This window comes from Quercus suber, unplaced genomic scaffold (genome assembly GCF_002906115.3).
Source record: "Quercus suber isolate HL8 unplaced genomic scaffold, Cork oak 2.0 scaffold_678, whole genome shotgun sequence".
NCBI lineage: Eukaryota > Viridiplantae > Streptophyta > Magnoliopsida > Fagales > Fagaceae > Quercus > Quercus suber.
In genome coordinates, this window is record NW_027070119.1 from 288,330 (window position 1) to 310,621 (window position 22,292).

The 22,292-nt window shown below is 32.3% G+C and overlaps 1 protein-coding gene and 1 pseudogene across 1 annotated transcript; both read right to left on the reverse strand.

The window, feature by feature from the left end:
• Window positions 1-852: 852 nt before the first annotated feature.
• Window positions 853-2,845, reverse strand: LOC111988875 (cytochrome P450 94A1-like; annotated as a pseudogene).
• A 13,837-nt stretch (window positions 2,846-16,682) lies between these two features.
• Window positions 16,683-17,942, reverse strand: LOC136064387 (TPD1 protein homolog 1-like). The gene is made up of 3 exons (XM_065766074.1): window positions 17,876-17,942; window positions 17,339-17,413; window positions 16,683-16,996 (listed from the first exon to the last, which is right to left on the reverse strand). Exons 1-3 carry the CDS (start codon window positions 17,940-17,942, stop codon window positions 16,683-16,685), a joined length of 456 nt encoding a protein of 151 aa, XP_065622146.1.
• Window positions 17,943-22,292: the final 4,350 nt, after the last annotated feature.

The window sequence follows — 22,292 nt, forward strand, 5'->3', positions numbered from 1 at the left end:
AAATTGTAGCTGCAAGTTGTATAAGGACTCCCAGGTAGCATCCTCTAAAGAATGACCATGCCACTGAACCAAGACCTCAATTATAGTTCTAGACCTGAGCTGTTTAGTCCTGCTTTGAAGGATGACAAGCGGTTCAGGATCAAGCACACCAGCAGAAGTAATAGGAGGGAGTGTTGGGACTGGAACCACATTTGATCCCAACTTAAGTTTCAAGCATGAGACATGAAACACTGGGTGGATAGAACAATCAGTAGGCAATGCAAGTCTATATGCCACCTGCCCCACTTTCTGCAGAACCTGGAATGGTCCATAGAACCGAGGAGAAAGCTTATTAAAGCCTTTCAACCTCAATGAGTGCTGCCTATACGGCTGGAGCTTCAAATAAACCCAATCCCCCCCCCCTCCCCTTTCTACTTTTCATACAGTTGAGTTCTTTTGTATCTCTCTATCTCACATAGAGGCACTTTTTTTTTTTTTTCTCCTCTAGGAACTCACTCTTGCAAGCCAAAAAAGCTCGTCAAGTCAAAGAAAATGACAAGCATTTATGGCCAAAGAAAAGTAGCATGAATTTGGTTTGCATGTTAGAACTTGGCCATCTTCTTTGACAATTCATAAAAAACATTTAATGTAAACTCATGCATTTCTTCACGCATGAAACTTCTTGAATATCATGCATCTTTCTGACATGGGCATTCAAGCCATTTAATGGTTTGTTGAAAGAGATACTCGAGTACCATATTATTATTTTTTAATTACACAAATTTCAGGTAAACAGTGTCATGCTGGCGACTCACTAGGAACTCGAGTACTATTTAAAACTCGATTTTGTGGAACTCAAGTACTAAAAAAGTAATAAATTGCTAAATATTTTCGAAACAGTACTAATTCGTCATAAATTTTACCAAAACTTGGTATTTAGCCATTTTCAGCTCTATACACACACAAATATATATATATATATATACACGCATTATTCCAGAAGCAATAATATTCTGGATCAAGAAAACTTGGAAGTACAAAATCTGGAAAAAAGCATCATTGGAGTGTTTGAACATTTTGGGTTCATGGGCTAAACAATTATCAATAATTAAATACAATCCCACTACCTAAAAAAAGTGTTATGTTTGGAACTTGTGTTTGATTTGATGCCGACCACACGATTTCCTACCTGCCGTTCATGTGTCAATCATTCCTGTCTCCTCCTTATCCTCACAGGCAATCCACCTCTCATCTTCAGTAGTAGTGATAGCATGTAAGGCGGGTTCATCATCTTCTCTGGACTCGCACCACCATCAACAGCCATGATCTCAAACTCAAACATCAAAGCTGCCACCACAGACTTCATCTGAACATAAGCCATCTCTTTCCCCAAGCAAATCCTGGGCCCACAATGAAACACAGGGAACCTAAACTGATCCGATGGCTGAAAATCCCCATCATCATTTAACCATCTCTCAGGCCTAAACTCCCTATAATCCTCTCCCCAAATCTTCTTCATCCTCCCCATTGCATAAGCTGAGTAATCACAAAACCAGCCCTTTCCCACGTAGGTCCCATCAGGCAAAACATCATCATCCACCGCTAATCTTGACTCCATCGGTACAGGTGGGAACAACCTCATTGACTCGGTTATGGCTGCGTGTAGGTAGAAGTTTCTTTAGCTCATCATAGCTGAGAATATTACCGCACTGTTTTCCTTGCACCGTTGATGAGTTTGACAACAGCTCTTCGTATATTCGTTGCTCACATCGAGGATGGCCTGAGATCAACCAAAAGAACCATGTCAAGGCCGTCGAGGTTGATTCACTCCCAGCAAGTATGAAGCTTATGACTATATCTCTCAAGAACTTCCTGTTTTGTTCTTTGTCTTTAAAATCCTGTGTGTTCAAGCTCGAGGAGTACATGAATCTCGATAGCAAGTCTTGATTTTGAAGTGATTCTTCACTGCCCTCTTGTTGTTGTTGTCGTTCTTCTTTGGACCTAATGATTTCCATTGCGTAGTGGTTGATCACTTTTAGTGCTTCTTTGTATCTCTTTTCGGAGCCCATGTTGAGAAACCTCTTGATCTTCCATATTATAGGCAGTGGTGACAACATCCTTAAAGAGCTAATCTCCACGGCAAAATTGAAAGCTTTAACAAAGTTAGAGCTTGGCGAGTTCTGATACATGTTGTCGGAGGCTAAACACGTGGGGTTTACACCAAAAGCAACGTGGCATATGTTGTCAAAACCGAACCTTTGCAACGCGTCTTGAAGATCAATGACTTTGTCTTCGTTGCTAGAAAGGTAAGGAATGAGGGAATTCGAGATTTCGGAATTGACAGTGAAAGAAATGAAGTGTTTGAGTGATCTGGTGTTGAATTCATGGCTTGCAATCTTGCGTTGAAGAGTCCAGAGATGACCATCGACATTGAAAATACCATCACCAAGGAGTTCATTGAGGACGCTGTAGAAGCGAGAGCCTTTGATGTAGTTTGGGAAGTTATGTTGGAGGAAGTGTTCGAGGTTTGTGGGGTTTGCGGTGCCGATTCCATGGGAGAGGTCAAGGAAGGAACGGACTCGGAGAGTAGAAGATGGGGTTTGGGAGAGCATTTCGGTGACCCAGTCATGGAATCTATGGCGGTTTCGAAGGAAGCCTGGGAGGTTTCCAATTATGGGGTATGATTGTGGACATGGGGTTTTGGAATGGGGATGAGAGTTTGAGAAGTAGTGGAAGATGATGAAGATGAAGATCAGTGGGATGAAGAGGTAGCTGAGAGATAAGTTGGTGAAGAAGGGAATTAGAGAATAAGTGTTGAGGTCCAACATGGATTCTTGTTGCGAGAAGGCAAAGCCTCAATGAAGATTAATGTGGAGCTTTGTTAAAAGAATTAAGGCCTTTTAAAATATAGCCAATCCAATCCAATCCTACATGTTTTGTTGTCACGTGGTAATGAAAAAGATTGGACCTTTTCAATTAATTAAATATTAATGGTATTGTTACTAATTATTTTATAATATTTTTATAAATGATTGTTGTGATCAATTTTTAATGATTTTTACTTAAATTCACTATTAATGTCAATTTTTCATTTATTAATAACCATTTTAAAATTTTTGTAAAATTTATTGTATTTTTAACATTACCCTTAGTCAAGAGCATTATCTCCCACATGGATATATATATATATATATTATTTTTATTTTTTCTGGAAAGAAAACTTTTATTACCAAAAAGAAACAACAACAACTCAGCGGCTCAGCCTAGGCAGCTTGCACCAAGATGAGATTAGCAAAACTAGGTGGGCTGAACCCCTTTCGAAAGCGCCAAAAAAAGAACTATCAAGGGACCACTTGAGCTAGAGAATGAGCAGATTGATTAGCTTCTCTATATACCCAGCTGAAAGAAATCCCATCAAAATCATACAAAATAAGCTTGATAGGATCAACAAATTTAACAAGTCTCCTGGTTATTTTCTCCGATCTAGCACTAATGGCGTCAATACAAACTTTGGAGTCGCTTTCAATAATAACACAAGTGGCTGGAAGGTTGGTTGGGCAGCAGCTATAATTATATATAAATAAATAAATCAATCAAGGCCATCTCCCATATAATTTATATATATAATTATAATAAATAAATAAATAAAAAGACTTGCAGCACTATCATGTATGTGCTTGAGTGGTATTTAATTTTTATTATTTTACTTTTTATCCTTGGCCTAAAATACTTTTGTATATTAAAAATAGCCCACTCTGTCTCCCGCTTTCCTCGTGGTCCGGATCAATCTTGTTTGCTAAAGTCACTACTAGAAAATTCAAAATTGTAAGACAAGTTTATATAGAAAATTAAAAATACACTAATATTACTATTTTTATGTGTTTTCAAATAAGTTCATGAATGAATAAATTATGGTTTTCATTTCAAAAAAAAAAAAAAAAGTATTACTTTTTACTAAAAAAAAAATTAACTCCCTCGCAACTTAAAATCCTATCCAATTGTCTTAAAATGAGATCAATAAAATAATCAAACAATTATATAGTCAATGTATTTTTAAATGTTGATAATGTAATAAAATTTATCCTAAAAATATGGTATATTTATCCTAAAAATATTAATGTTATGTTTGGAACAATGGATATGGAAAGAGAGGCGAGGAAAGTAGATTAAGTGGGTTTGGATACCACTTATTTTGCCTATTTGTACTGTTTATGGTAATAAGCGCTGGTTAAAAAATAAATAAAAAATAAAAAATAAATAAAAAATAAAAAATAAAAAATAAAAAGAAGAAGAAAACGCAAACGTGATCAGCCAGAAATGCCAATCAAAATGCTACCTAAATAGTAGCCGAATTATTTCTTTATTAAATTTGTTGACTTGTGGAAATCAAATCTTTTGATCTAACGTAATCAAATCTCTAAAATCTCTCCTATAAAATAAAATGGAGAGATGTTAAAGATTTGATTTCAATACCTAAGTCAACAAATTTTATAGGGAAATATTTGATATACAATGTCCTAAATCAATGTTCTTAGAACATCCATTAACTTTTCCCTTTAAAATGTGCAATGTCTCCAATGAAGTAGGCTCATATTCTTTCTTACTGTTTTCCCAACCAACAAAAAAGAAGCTCATATCCAATTCCTAAATCAAAACACAAAATAAAATAAAAATGTTAATGCAAAGCCAAATTACAGAATAACTAATTAAAATAGTATAATGTTTATAGTACATATGTGATGCACAAAAAGAAAATAAAAAATGTAAGGGTTAGGCTAAACGAACCATTGACATTATGGACAACAAGTAATAGTAACTAGTTACCCAACAATGAACATGGTCATGACTGAAATGGTTCCCATTCTTTCGACTCTTCTTACAGAATTTCCTCAAAACTTCTTTCTTTCTCTTATTTGGCCGGAGAAGTTGACAAAGATGTATGTGTTTAGATTTCGGGTGCATTATATAGTGTGAGTTTGAAATTTTGAAATTTTTTTTTTATGACTATTGCTATAGGAATTTGCTATAAGTGCTTAATATTTTTAATTTTGTGGTTTGATTGTCATGAAAGATTTTAAATAAGTTTAAATGTACAAAATATTTTTTTTTTAAAATTTGTTTAAGTTTTTGCTTAAAGTCTAAATATGAAATTTGATAACTATGATAATTGTTAATAAGCATTTATTATGATTGTGTTTATATATGAAATTATTTATTTTATTATTAAAAAATATGATGGGAAAAAATCCTAATATGTTGGTTTAAATATATATATATATATATATAATGTGGGGTACAAGAATTTAAATAAGGTATTTGCGCCATGTGTCATACCTATGGTTGAGAAGGCCATTATTGCGCTGAGGGGATCACATGCTCGGACAATAAGGCCACGTCAGTGGCACGTTACCAGAGGAGGTTATACTGTAGAGAAAGAGTTTCGGGGAGGGGGTTAGCCTTGACATGACTGAAGAGATGGTGACTACCATCACATTTAATGCATCTCACCAAACTTCCTGACTGCATTTATGTGGAGAAGACCCTTAAACAGTGCTGTCTTGGCTGCCCCAACTCACAAGGAGCTTGGAAATGTGTCTAATGGGACAAGCACTTAAGTAGTGGCATGAACGATTAACAAATGGAGGGTCAAGATCATCTAAGGGGAGCTATATAATGCAAGAGATCCTCCAAGGAGAGGAGATCAGAAAATCTATAGAGAACACACTGTAGCAACAAAAACTGAAATTGTATCCAAGTCCAAAAGAACTAAATTCAAGAATCATTCTTCTCAGACTTCGCCGAGGAAGGATTTCCTTGTTTTAAACTTGTCTCTCTTTGCTTTCTTGTGTCTTTGATTAATTATGTGTATGGTTTGATCCATCAAAGCCTAGCTTTTAAGCCCACTTTCTATAAATTCATTGTATTGGGCTTTTTGGTCCTGAGTTCATTCATCTTTTGGGCTAAGGAACGAAAACCAATCCTTACATATAATATAATTAAAAATCAATTAAAAATATCAATTTTTATGATAACATGTAAAATTGAGAGCATTTATATATTTTTTATATTATTATTAATATTAGTTTCAAAAAACATGATTCTCAAAAAAAAAAAAAAAAGTTTCAAAAAACATATATATTTTTACATGTAAAATTGAGAGCATTTATATATTTTTTATATTATTATTAATATTAGTTTCAAAAAACATGATTCTCAAAAAAAAAAAAAAAAGTTTCAAAAAACATATATATTTTTATTAATAAACAAGTTCAATAAAATATGAGCTTCTCTTTAATTTATTTGTATTTTGAATAAGAGATTTAATCTTTTGATCCTTATTAATAGACATTATTATGATTATGTTTGTAATATCCTAATGAGAAATGATATGTCCACAACATTTTTACAATATTTTTACAACAAATCCTAAGTGGCAGGTTGTTACTGGTTGTTATTGTTGGGTTAAAAAAGTAATCTCAGTGCTAAATTCAAATTTGAACCAATAACAACTAATCACCTGTGATTTGTTGTAAAAATGTTGTGGACGTAGCACTTCTCTATGAGAGATTTTATAAGAACAATAAAGCTATCATAACAATTTCACAAAACCTCATTATTTGTCTATTACCTGGTTCACCTCACACATGGGACATTAATCTAAGTTGCAAATTGTGGGGTAGGGGGTGATATTGAGTAGGATAAGAATGAATCAATGACAGCAAAGCAGAGCCTTAAATGGCAATTAAAATGGAAATTTGTTAGAAAAATATATCCTTTAGTTGTATTTCCACTTTTACTCTATCTTTAAAAAATAAAAATAAAATTACATTGATATTTAAGGAGATTTGAATTTTGAATGTCTCTGTTGAAAACATCTCAATGTACCAATTGAGTTATAATGCTCTTGGCATTTCCACTTAGTCCTTACCCTTGGCTGTTATGAGGTATGGGGAAAGATTGGACTTTTTCAAACAATCAAGGGCATTTCATTTAGGAAGGGCGGGATACTCTCCAGACTCCAATTAACTTGAAAATTTTTATAAGAATAATATTAGAGGGATGGAAATGTACCTAACCCCAAACAAAAATGACCTTGCTAGAAATTATTATAAAGTCTGATTGCATTATTTAAAAGTCCAATCTCCATCTCATATATTCCAAAATGGCTGTAGGAGGAGATGGCCTTGGCCCTTCTTCTATATAAGCTCATTTTTATTAATATCTCTTATCCTTTTTTTTTTTTTTTGCATAAACATGACTTATATTAGATAAACAAAGGTCTTACAACAGAAATATTACAACAAAACTACAGTGCAAGAGACCACATCATTACACAAACAAACTTAGAAAAACACAAACTAACTGATAAGACACAAACCAACCAACACCAACAAGAAGAAAGGATTAGTTGAACCAAACACAACACTACTGGATCCTTATTAACCGCGATGACTTCGAGATGAGACGAAACCCATGGAGTCCCAATATATACATTGCAACAAAAAGGTGGGGCATGTATCATACAACACTTCCCTTTTCGATTGAGAAGCACCCCTTTTTGCCAGTAAGTCTGCATAGCTATTGGCCTCTCTCCATATATACTCGACACACACCTCCCAATCCCTACTGAGGAGCCACCTGCAATCCAAAACCAAGTTAGAAAATTCCATAGGATAGTCCTCATTAGTTTTCAACCATTTGTAAGCAAGAAGGGAATCTGTTTGGAGACAACCTCAGTAATAGCCATTGGTCCATGCTCGAACCAAAGCCTCTCTAAAACCCCACAGTTCAGCCATAGTATTATTTGTGACTCTCAGGTGCAAGGTGAAACCCCACAACCATTCTCCATTTGCTGAGTGAGCCACGCCTCCTGCACCAGACTCGCCAGGGTTACCTAAAGAGCTACTGTCTGTATTAAGAGTTATAAAAGGAAAAGGGGTCGGGCTCCATCTAATGTAAATGAGGGAAGACGATGGTGAGTGTCCTGACGGAACTGTACTGAGAAAGAAGAATTATGTGGCATGAGATATAGCATTTTGTTTCAAAGAAAGATAAGGAATGGATTTCCTTGTAAAGATCAACGAATTTCGTCCCAACCATATCGCCCACATGGTAAAGGTGAAGATAATATACCAAGGAGTATAACACAAAGGGGAGGTTAGTTTGGAATTAATCCTGCAAAACATGAATTAGCGTTTCAATCTCGTTGCAATGGGGACACACTTGGTCTCTCGCAGCAGTATGCAGGAAAATGATCAGTTTGGTAGGGATGCGGTGGTGCAAACATTTCCAAATAAAAATTTTAATTTTAGGTGGTATTTTTAATTTCCAAATCCAAGACCATGTCACCAGCGTCCTCCCTATTGGCTCGCTGGACTTAGACACAAGGCAATGGTATGCGAATTTAACTGAGCAATAACCTGCTTGATGGTCCTAGACACAGTCATTAGTAAGAGTAAGGAGTATCGGGAAGAGGCAATGGTTGAGCATAAATAAATTGGGTTATGTATGATTGCAAAACTATTCTAAGAGATGTGAAATCCCATTAGTGATTATTAGTGATCATGTTGGCCACCCTATACCCATATTTTTTAAGGGAGAAGGGGGCCATGAATGAGGCCACGAATTGGTCTTGGTGGAAGCCTGTCCAAAAATTTATGCTACGGCCATTGCATGTAATCCATCACAAACCACCCTATAAGAGGTCCCTTCCCCACAATAAAGCCTTCCATGAGTGAGATTCCATATGTGAATTGGTCCCCAAAAAAATCAGTTGTTCGGTAATGCTCCTAAGAAAGAAACTTAGCTAATAGAGACTGTGGGTTTCTCTATAATCGCCATGCCTGATTCATCAAGAAACCATCATTGGTTGTATTTGAATCCCTGATACCCAGTCCACCATAGGTCTTAGGTTTGGTGAGCGTGTCCCATTTGATGAGATGCACATGCCGTTGTGTTGGTGTATCACCCTATAGGAAATCTCTTATGGCCATGTCCATACTACTCGTGGTACCCCTAGGGAGGACAGTTGTTTGCATTTGATAGTATGTAAGGGGGGAAAGGACAGATTTAATCAGAGTAAGCCTACCCACCTGTGAGAGAAGCTTAGATTGCCAGGCACGTATACGAGTTTGAATTTTATCTAGTAAGGGTTGGAAAGACGGTGTCGATTTCCTTTTAGTAAGGAAACGCATGCCTAAATACTTGCCAAGATCTTGGACAATAGGCATGTTTGTGAATGAGGAAATGCTACGCTCGGTGTCCAAAGGAGTGTTTCGTGAAAAGAATAGCTTAGATTTAGTAGCATTGTAGATCTGACCCATCACCTCACAAAAGCTTGAAAATAGATTAAGCAGGGTCGTACTCTCTTGAAGATTTGCCTTGGCAAACAGGAAAATATCATCCACAAACAAGATATGATTAAACCCAATAGGGCGACGACCAACCCGAATAGGAGAAAGCTGTTTAGTATGAAGTGCCTGGTCTAATGAAAACGACAGGTGGTTTTGGCAGAGGATGAAAAGATACGGAGATAATGGATCCCCTTGCCTAATGCCGCGGGATGGCTAAAAGGGCGCACTCACCTCTCCATTCCATAAAATATAAACTGAGAAGGATGATATACAAGCCATAATTAACTCAATAATAGGAGTGGGGAACTAATAAAACTTCAAGGTATACTTAATGAAGGACCATTCCAATTTATCATACGCTTTCTCCAGGTCAATTTTGGCTGCCAGAAGATTAGTTTTCCGACGCTGGTGGTGAATAAAGTGAAGAAGTTCTTGTGCAAGAATATAATTATCTGTAGCTCTTCTACTCGGGGCAAACCCCAATTGGGCCGGATGAATCATGGCCGGAAGAAAAGGTTTAAGCCTATTGACTAAAAGTTTAGTTAGTAGTTTGTACAACGTGTTACACAAGCTAATAAGCCTTAACTGAGTCACAGATTCTAGGTTAGGAACTTTTGGGATGAGCATTAATTTTATTTGAGTTAAGTCCTCTGGAATACGTGCTATGAGAAACAGTGTTTGTTATCCTTATTCAGCTTTAAATGAAGAAAAAAAAAACCCCTACAAAAGTCTGTTTTTTAATAGGTAACATATTACATTTCCACCATTCGTTCTTGTCCAAAGTCGGCCCTAGGCCTAGGTCACACAGGTCATGGCCTAGGCACTCAAATTGGAAGGGCAATAAGTTTTTTTTTTTTTTTTTTTTTTTAAAAAAAAAAAAAATTGAGTAATGCTAAAAATACTACAAATTTTATTACATAGGTCTTACAAATTGTAGTATCACCAATTACAAAAAATAATATCAAATACTTGTTCATTATCTTGTTGAAGTGCTACCAATCATATTAATTTTCACATCATTCTGTTTTATTTTTGTAAAAAATTTGTAGAAGCTTTAGCATTTTCCAAAAAATAAAAATAAAAATTAATAGAAATCCAACCAAATCATTGTTAAGTGAGCGAAAAATGCAAAAGTTGCTATAAATTTTACTATAACAAATTTACAAATTAATGTGGTAAAACTATGATATATAATACATGAACATTTGAATCAATTTTTTATGATTGATTACACGTTAGTTTGTATCGCTTACGTAGAAAAATTTCTCATATCCTTAGCATCGCTCAAATGAATTAGTCATAATAAAAAGTAAAAACAATGGATTCAATTTTTTTTTTAATTATAGTATAATATATTAAATTAAATATTATTTAAGTGATATTTATATATAAAAAGACTCATTTCAAGTTTTTGTCTTAAGCCTCACATTGTATTGAACCAAACCTATTCCTTGTCTATACTTGTAAAAGAGTCTTTTTGGAGATCCATTTAAGTATCTGAAACTTACCAACTAAAATATATTACATTTTTTTTTCTAATTAATTTTGTTAACGTGTGATTTGATGTAATCAAATCTCTAAATCTCTTTGTAAAGATAATGAGAGAGACGTTAGAAAATTGATTTCAATATCTTAACAAAAGTTACAATTTTTTTATATAAAAAAAAAATTTGATATATGATAATTTTTTTTTAATAATTCTTAATTACTATAAGGGAGATGAGATTTGAACCTTATGTCTTGTAAACACCAAGAGGTGCCAACTAATTTAGCTACAGAGCACTTGGCAAAAAAAATTGATATATTGATTTTTCATATCCATATGGATATTATATGGTTATCCCAATATAGTCAAATTGTTAATTTTACTTATTATTTTGTGTAGTAAGTAGGGTTGTAAAACAGTCGGGCTTTGTTGAGTATTATATATTCAAGTTTGACTCCACCTCAAAAGTATACTATTCAAGCTCAGCTCGAGCTCAAACCAAGCTTGCAAACAATTTTCGAACTCAAACTCATCAAAAAGTCCAAAAGCTTGAACTCAAGCTCAATATCAAGCTCATGAGTTTGAGACCCATCACAAGTATATTAGCAAGTCCATTTGGTTTGGGCGGGTGGTCCAAACGCCCAATTAATTAAAGTTTTAGTGAGATATGTGTGTTTTTCAAACTCATATAGAGCTTCTTACTAAGCCTATAAACAAACCTAGGTTTTGCTTCTTCTTTTTTATTGAACCCTATTGTTCATGAGCCTATTCATGAACATATATATATATATATTTTTAGGCTCGACTTGTTAGTAAACAAGCCTAAAATTAAACCTCAAGCTTGACTTATATATAAACAAACAAACAAACCTTTTATCTAGTAAAACAACTTAGTTGATTATAGCCCAGCAGTAAGTAATTCGGATATTATATGGCTCTCCCAATATTCAAATGATTAATTTTTCTTCTTCTTTTGTTTAATAAGAAAATTGTAAGTGGCATTCATTGTAGTCGTAAAAAGATTAACAAACAACAAATATGTTCTAGACATGCTGCAATGTAGGAAGAAGCGTAAAATGAAGCTCCTTGCATTATTACATTGTAATAACAATATATAAAATGATATAAATTTATAGTGAAAAATATTACGTCTACAATATTTTTACAACAATTTTATTACAAATGATAAGTTATAAGTTGTTATTGCCAGTTAATGGTAGACAAAAAAGTAATTTTAATAGTGAGCTTAGATTATAACAAATAACAATTTTTCACATAAAATTTATTGTAAAATGGTATGGATGTAACTTTACTCATTTATAGTAGTCATATTCTTGTTCTAAAAATTACTCAATATTGATCATATATTCGAATCAAGGTAAGCAAGTGAGGGAGGAAACAGCAAGGGGGAATTGGGCACTAGAGGCATATTCGAAGGAGATAGCAGCACCATTAGCAAGGGGTTTTCCATTGTTAACAAGGCAGTCATTACTGCCAAGTTTCCTGAATATCATAGGGTTAATCAGTAGCTCAGATGCAAAAGAATCACAGCTGAGATGGATTTGGGCAATGCTGCAATCCCTGGGGCACTCATTTATTATTTGCACATGCACTAAAAATTGGAGTTCCACTAGGTAGGTTGCCAGTAGGGCCTTGTATGACCTGAATGTAATCTTTTAAACAATCTCCTGAATCTCCTCCTCCTGAAAATTTTAGGTGATTAAAATTCACCCTTTCTTGCTAAATTTTTTTTTTTTTTTTCAAATAAGTGGTTGTTTCTCACTATATAACATAAATATATTTTATATAGTGAGAAACAACCACTTATTATTATAATCAACTATTCATAAAAAAAAATTATTATAATCAACTATCATAATAAAATTAAACTATCATAATTATCAAATTCATATTTAATAAGTATTTCATAGACAAACACAATAAAAAATAAATAAATATTTTAATAACTATTATAATTTTCCTTTAAAAAAAACCCCCTAAAACTATTATAATTTTCAGATTTCATATTTATATATACAAAATAAAATAGACAAAAAAACTTTTTTTTAGAGAAAAATATAAATAATATTTTATTAAACTTTATCGTGAGAGAGAGAGAGAGAGAGGGAGAGAGGCTGCAAACTAGCGTGTAGAATGGTCAAGCTAAACAAACCATTGACATTATGAACAGCAAGTACCAGTAACCCGACAATGAACATGGTCATGACCGACGCTGTGTGACCACAAGAGATGGTTCTCATTCTTTCGACTCTCTGCTTTTTCTTTCTTTATTTCTTTGTTGTGTTGTATAAGCTAAAGATGTTTGTGTTTAATTATGTTTTTGGGTGCATTATATACTGCGAGATTGAAATTTGAAAGCATTCCTTTTATAAGAATGCAAATCTTATCTCACTTTTTATGCTCTTCTCTATATTTTACTATTAATTAATTTCAACTTACCATTCTTATAAAATAACGGAAGTTTAGAATGAAAAATAATAATAATAATAATAATAAACAAATCAAATACCTTGGCTTACCATAAATAGTGGATGGAGCATAATGATAAATTTATTGTTAAAAAATAAGAATATAAAAAAGAAGTATATTCCTTTTGTGGCTGTTGCTGTATAAATTTGCTATAATTGCTTAATATTTAAATTGAGTCCAAATTTAGTAAGGATGTGTGTAAAATTCATGTTTTACATCATTCAATAAGTGATTGACACATTAACATTTTACTTAAAATTCAATATATCATGTCACATCTAATAATATCTCAATAAACTCTCAATTTGGTTAGATTTATATATGAGTATTAGAATTATTTATTTATTTATTAATATATGATAGAAATTCTACTATAGCCTAATTTAAGTGTATATGTGTGTGAAGCTCTTTTTTGGTGACTTGAACTCTGACCCTTACCCCCCATACACTACAAATACTAATACTTATGAAATGACCATCGTGCCAAAGGTGTGCGGTATAAAATCATTTCTTATCCATGAAACAATAAATTTAAATTAAATTAAATTCTATAAGGATGTACTATAAAACCCAAGTTTTACCCTTTCAATCTCAACATGCCACATCATTATATTACATATTAGAGAATAGGTACAACAACACATTACCTAAAAAGGTGTTTGGGGAGATGGACAAAACTTGGTGTACATTTGGATGTTACTTTTGCTGATTATTTATTGAGTCGAACTTGATAAGGATAGGGTGTAAAACCTATCAATTTTACATCATCCAATAAGAGATAGACACATCAATTTTTCACTTAAAACTTGATAGATTAGATCTTATGACACATAATAACATCTCAATAAACTCACAATTAAAGTTAGATTTTCAAATGGGTATTAGAATTGATTGAGTGTGGTTGTGCCTATTTTTTAAATTAGATTAAATTCTATAAGGATATAGCGTAAAACTCAAGTTTTACCCTTCCAATCCCAACATGCCATATCATTATATTACATATTAAAGAATAGGTACAACAACACATTACCAGAAAATGTGTTTGGAGAGATGAAAAAAACTTGGTATACATTTGGATGTTACTTAAAACTCAAGTTTTACCCTTCCAATCTCAACATGCTATATCATCATATTACATATTAAAAAATATGTATAACAACACATTACCAGAAAATGTGTTTAGGGAGATGAAAAAAACTTGGTATACATTTGGATGTTACTTTTGTTGATTATTTATTGAGTCCGAATTTGATAAGATTATGGTGTAAAACCCATGTTTTACATAATCCAATAAGAGATGGACACATCATCTTTTCACTTAAAACTCAATAGATCAGATCCTATCACACATAATAACATCTCAATAAACTTATAATTAAAGTTGGATTTTCAAAATTATAATTAATTAAGTGCGGTTGTGTCTATTTTTTAATATGTAATATGATTATGTGGCATGTTTGGATTGGAGGGGTAAAACTTGAGTTTTACACTACATCCGTATAGAATTTAATCTCTTTTAACAAAGACATTTATGTTCAAATTCATATTCTCATTTTTTTTTTTAAGTCAGTTAATGCTAAGATCATTATAGCTAGATCGGCACATTTTGTATTTTTGATGAATACGCAGTGAAAATGAGTTTTACACTATATTATAGAATTTAATCTCTATAATAAATGAACATTTGAATCAATTTTTTATTATTGGTGACACGTTATTTTGTATGGATTACATAGTAAAATTTGTCGTATTCCTAACATCACTTAAGTGAATTAGTCATAATAAAAAGTAAAAATAATGGATTTTAAATTTTGTTAAAAGTATAATATAATAGATTAAATAAATTGATAATTAATAAACTAAATATTTTTTAAGTGATATTTAAATAAAATAAATAAAAAACCCATTTTAAGTTTTTGCCTTAAGCCTCACATTGTATTGAGCCGGCCATGTTCTTGTCTATACTTGGAAAAGAGTCTTTTCGGAGATCCATTTAAGTATCTGAATCTTACCAATTAACATACCAGATATTTTTTTTAAATTAATTTTGCAGTTAACGTGTGATTTGATGTAATCAAATCTCTAAAATCTCTTTATAAAGATAATGAGAGAGACATTAGAAAATCGATTTCAACATCTTAACAAAAGTTACAAAATTAATTTTAAAAAATTGATATATAATTTTTTTTATAATTCAATAGTTACTATAGGGAAAATGAGATTTGAATCTTGGATGTCTTGTAAACACTTGGAGATGCAAACTAATTAAGTTACAAAGAACTTTGACAAAAAAAAAAAAAAAATGATATATTGATTTCTCATATCCATACAGATATTATATGGTTATCCCAACATAGTAAAATTGTTAATTTTACTTATTCTTTTGTGTAGTAAGTAGGGTAGTAAACAAGTTTGGCTTTATTGAGTTTTAAATATTTAAGTTCAACTTGACATCAAAAATAAATTGTTCAAGCTTAGCTCGAGCTCGAACCAAGCCTGCAAACAATCTTCAAACTCAAACTCATCAAAAAGTCCAAAAGGTTGAAATCAAGCTCAATATCAAGTTCATGAGCTTATGACCCAACATAAGTATATTATCAAATCCATTTGATTTGAATGGATGGTCTAAACTCCCAATTAATTAAAGTCTTAGTAATATATGTGTATTTTTTAAGCTCATATCAAGCTTATTGCCAAGCCCATAAACAAACCTAGGTTTTGCTTCTTCTTTTTTATCGAAACCTATTGTTCATGGGCCTACTCATGAACATCTTTCTGTTTTTTTCTTTTCTTTTTTTGCTTAGGCTGACCCGTTATTAAATAAGCTTAAAATTAGAGCTCAAGCTTGACTTGTATATAAAAATTAGTAACTGATTCGGATATTATATGGCTCTCCCAATAGTCAAACAATTAATTTTTCTTCTTCTTTTGTGTAATAAGAAAATCGTAAGTGCCATTATTGTAGTAGTAAAAAGATTAACAGACAACAAATAAGTTTTAGACATGCTGCAATGTTGCAAGCATAATATGAAGTTCCTTGTCATTTTGTATATTGTCATTATAATGCAATGATGCAAGAAGCATAATATGAAGCTCCTTGCATTATTACATTATAATGATAATATACAAAATGACATAAATTCATAGTGAAAAATATTAATTCTATAATATTTTCACAATAATTTTATAACAAATTATAAGTGACAAGTTGTTATTGCTTGTTAATGATGGGTAGAAAAGTAAATTCAGTGATAAACTTAAGTTAGAACCAATAACAACTTTTCACATAAGATTTATTGTGAAAAATGTTATGAACATAATTTTACTCATTCATAGTAGTCATATTCTTATTCAATATTGATCATATATTCATATCAAGGTGAGCAAGTAAGGGAGGAAACAGCAAGGGGGAATTTGGCATTAGAGGCATATTTGAAGGAGATAGAAGCACCATTAGCAAGGGGTTTTCCATTGTTAACAAGGCAGTCATTAATGCCAAGTTTCCTGAATATCATAGGGTTCATCAGTAGCTCAGATGCAAAAGAATCACAGCTGAGATGGATTTGGGCAATGCTGCAATCCCTGGGGCACTCATTTGTTATTTGCACACTATAAATTGGAGTTCCACTAGGTAGGTTGCCAGTGGTGCCTTGTGTGACCTGAATGTAATTTTTTAAACAATCTCCTCCTGCAAATGAAAATTTTTAGGTGATTAAAATTCACAATTTCTTGATGAATTTAAAATCTTTGAAACAAGTGGTTGTTTCTCACTATATAACATACCTCAATACCATGATTGTAGGTTTCCAAGGCTTTATCTCCTGCCTTTTAACATCTCTTATTTATTTCTTATTTCCGTTTTCACTATTTTTGATATAATTTATCAAGACACTTAAAAATAGTTTTAACAATAGAATTGTGACTCTAAATGTATCGGTTACTTGGAATAAAAGTGATTCCAAATAATCCTATTTGGGTTAAACATCGTGTGATGGATATTTGAAACCATTCTATGACATCATTTAATTACCTTGAATATGAAGCTTTTGATTTGGGAGGCTGGTACGGGGCCCTATTCCCATTGAAGTTGACTCATATTCAGTTCCTGAAAAAATCAAAAACACAAAATAAAATAAAATTTTAATACAAATCAAAATTACAGGATAATTATATTTAAAATAAAATGAATAAGTTGAAGTGGACTATTAATAATTAAACTCAATAATAAAATAAATAGTTTCATATATAAACACGATCATAATAAATAACTATTAATAATTAAATTCTTTAAAATAATATTAATAATTACATAATTATATATTTAATAGTTCCAATTAAAAACACAATAAAAATAAATAGTTATTAAATAGCTATCATAATTATGAAATTCGTATTTAATATTTCATTCACAAACACATTCGAAATAAATATAGATTAACAAAAAACAAATAAACAAAAAACTATCATAATTTCAAATTTCATATTTTATACAAAATATAAGAGACAAAAAAAAAAAAAAAACCCCTTTTTTTAGAGAAAAATATAAAATTATATTTGCTAAACAAACCATTGACATTATGGACAGCAAGTACTACTAGAAACCCAGCAATGAACATGGTTTTGACTGACGCCATGTAACCACAGGATAGGGACGGACCAAGGATTTTAAGCCAGGGGGGGCTGGAGCTAAAAACCAAGGGGGGCAAGCCCTTTACTTTCTTGTTATTTTGAAAATTTTATATACTAAAAAAAAAAAAATTTTGGGCCCGGGCCCCCTTGCCCCCCCCTCCCCCCCCGGGTCCGTCCCTGCCACAGGAGAGTGGAGATGGTTCTCATTATTTGGACTCTTCTAACAAAACTTCTTTAAACTGCTTTCTCTTTTTTTCTTTCTTTGTTTGGCTGGATAAGCTAATAAAGATGTTTCTGTTTCTGTTTTGGGTGTATTATATACTGTCGAGTTTGAAATTTGAAAGCATTGTCGTTATGAGAATACATATTTAGTTAGAGATTTCTAATATCGTTGTTTAAAGTGTTGTGAAAATACGTATGAGTTAAAAAGAATTATGGTGTTTAAACACTGAAAACTGTTGTTTAAATACTCTTACCAAACACTTGACATCTTTAAGTTTTATTCCTTTTTTTCCCCAGTTTATACTCTACCAATTAAAATTTGTCATTTTTTAATACTTTTTATTATAAAATAACCAAAGTTTAAAATGAAAGAAATAAAATAAACTAAATCAAACACTTGACAGTTTTTATTTTTTATTTTTTAAAAGATAGAAATTTTATTCTAGTATAATCTAAGTGTATGTGTGTGTGAAACTCCCTCCTGGAGACTTGAACCCCAACCCTTACTCCCCACACTCCACAAGCACTTATTCTTGTAGGGTGACCACTGTACCAAGGGTGTGCAGTGGTACACTTAACAGTTGACATACCATAATTGTTGTGGAGTATAGTGTGAAATATAAAAATTGGGACTTAGAAGTATATTCCTTAATCTAGCTATGAAATTAAAAGCAGCTTTCTTTCTTTAAAAAAAAAAAAAAGTATATTCCTTAATCTGGGGAAAAAATAGAAGTATATTCATTTTATGGCTATTGCTTTATGAATTTGCTATAATTGCTTAGTATTTAAATTTATGGCTTGATAGTTAAGAAATGAGTTAAATTTTATAAAATATAACTCATTTCTTAACTATCAACCAAAAATTATTAATAACTATTTATTATGTTTGTATTTATATATGAAAATATTTATTTTAAATGTGATGATTATTAATAACTATTTATTATATTCATTATGTTTGTATTTATGTATGAAACTCCATAAGTATAAGTGCTTATGAGGTATAGAGGGCNATAATCTAAGTGTATGTGTGTGTGAATCTCCCTCCTGGAGACTTGAACCCCAACCCTTACTCCCCACACTCCACAAGCACTTATTCTTGTAGGGTGACCACTGTACCAAGGGTGTGCAGTGGTACACTTAACAGTTGACATACCATAATTGTTGTGGAGTATAGTGTGAAATATAAAAATTGGGACTTAGAAGTATATTCCTTAATCTAGCTATGAAATTAAAAGCAGCTTTCTTTCTTTAAAAAAAAAAAAAAGTATATTCCTTAATCTGGGGAAAAAATAGAAGTATATTCATTTTATGGCTATTGCTTTATGAATTTGCTATAATTGCTTAGTATTTAAATTTATGGCTTGATAGTTAAGAAATGAGTTAAATTTTATAAAATATAACTCATTTCTTAACTATCAACCAAAAATTATTAATAACTATTTATTATGTTTGTATTATATATGAAAATATTTATTTTAAATGTGATGATTATTAATAACTATTTATTATATTCATTATGTTTGTATTTATGTATGAAACTCCATAAGTATAAGTGCTTATGAGGTATAGAGGGCAAGGGCCAGGATTGGGCCCATTTGGTAATATTGTTTTAGTAACGTTATTTATATCTTTAGGAAATACGTGTGGATGAAAAAGTGTATGAAAATACATGTAATGTTGTTTAAATACTAAAAACTGTTGTTTAAAATACACTACCAAACATCTCCTAAGTCTCCAAGTTCTTCATACACATATACGCTTAGATTAAATTAGAGTAGAATTTCTATAGGTTCAAGTTATACCTTATGTAACTCTAAGTAATATTACAACATTCAATAACTTGTTATTGAATGTATATTTTAAAAATCCAACGTTGAATTACATGTTCTGTATGTTCTTGACATGCATACCAATTTTCATGTCAATCGGATGTAAGGCTGTGTTTGTTTTGGCTTCAAATGGTTTCCGAAAATCATTTTCCGTAAAATAGGCTGTTTGGGTGCGCAAGGAAAATTGGGTCAAACGGAAAATCATTTCCGTTGACCGTAAATAAGCCTTCTGATTACGGAAAACCAATTCCGTTTCTATTTTACCTTCAATTCACTTCCGGAAAAGAGAGAAAGAGAGAGAGAAAGAAGACCAGACGCGCAACAAGGAGAAAGAGAGAGAGAAAGGACTCAGACGCGCACCCAGACCGATCGCACCCCACCGAAGACCGATCCACCTAGATCGATCGCACCCCACCGAGATCGCATCACTCTCTTCGACGTCGCCTGCGAACCCCGAGCTCCAGTCCGACGATCGCACGCACCAGATCGCACCGGTCTCGTCGATCGCAGCACCGCGCCGATCACACCGCGCCGCTCGATCTCGCCTCCGCTCGATCTCGTTGTTTCCCATGACCGATCTCATCGCCCATGACCGATCTCTCCCTTTCCATCCATTTTTGATCACTCTCTCGTCATCGCTCTCTCAGTTTGACCGAATGTGGATTTGATCGAATGGAGTTGTTGTGATTTTTGTTTTTTGAAGTTTATACGTTGAAATTTCTATTATAAAATTTGTTTGGGAACTGAGAAAATGGGTAAGAAAATGTGAGAAAGTGTAGGAAAATAGCATTTTCAGTATGCAACCAAACACATGAAAATATTTTCTAGAAATTTTTTCATAATGCAGCAAACACTCAGAAAATATTTTCCTTTCCCGAAAATACCATTTTCGGAAAATATCTATTTTCCGGAAAATATTTTACGGCAACCAAACACAGCCTAATTTACCATTTGATTTATAAACTTATATTTTATGCATTATTTTAAATTGCAAAACTTGAATTTAAACAATTGATTGATGAAATGACTATTGATCATTAATCATTTTTAAATTTTTTAAGTATGGAGAATATACGAAGATAATGTAATCCAGCAGTGGATTTATCAAACTTTACATCGAATTAAAAATTATTGACTAGTGTAATATTACTTAAAGTTACACCTGATGTAACTCTTGTAAAATTACACATTTTTTATACCAAAGATATCTAGAAGATTTAACAATTGAAAAAAATATCATTAAATGACATTACTTTTCCCTTGATTACCTAATTAATACTAAAAAAAAAAAAATTCTCCCTCCTTAATTCTTGCTTTCCGCTTGATTAAAAGGCACCCCACCACTTTTAAGAACCTGCAAAACATATACTCATCCACTAAAGAGCTCCCTGCCATAACCCAAGTGGGAGTTTCGGCAAAGAAACAATTGCATGGTACACCATAAATTTGTTAGGTTGGCTCTGTTTGCAATCAAGCATTTTAGAGTTGCTTTTTTTTCCTACCAAACTTAATTACAGTATATCTATAAGAGTTTCTAAAGAGTTTTAGTTTAGAAAGAATCCAAAAAAAAAAAAAAAAAGTTAAGTTAAATCTTAATTATTTTTTAATGATTCCTCCCATATGTAATCAATAATCATATAGGGCAAGTGGCATCCCAAAATCTATGGAGAAGACTTGTAGTATTCTCTTTTAGACACCCATTAGAGGAAGCTCAAAATGCCATGGATAAGTTTTAGATAATCCAAATGTCATGAATAAAGTTTTAGATAATCCAATGGCACACAGCAAAAAAGACCAACATACAATGAGGGCAATGATTAGCACAATAAGCCTTTTGTACTCCTACTAAATAGATATGGACAGGAGACATCCAACCCATCATATGAGATTTATAGCAACCTCTTATAGTTTGCTCAATAAAATTTCTATCGTTCACTTAAAAAATTGAAAGTTTGAGATAAAATTTTGGCCTTTAATTATTAAAAAAAGAAAATGATAGAGTGCTTTTCAATAGAAAAAAGTGTGGAAAGTAATATATTAAGAGAGAGTAAAATGTTATTATTAATTTTTTAATACAAGATAGAAATTCTACTCTAGATTAGTCTAAGTGTATATGTGTGTGAAGTCCCTCTTGGAGATTTAAACTCTGTTCCTTGCCCCTTCACCCCACAAGCACTTATACTTGTGGAGTGACTTTCACACCGAGAGTGTGCAATAGTGAGAAAAAAATGTGATTAATTAGGTAAATTAGATCAAAAAGCAATAAATGTTTAATTGTTTGATATATATATATATATATAG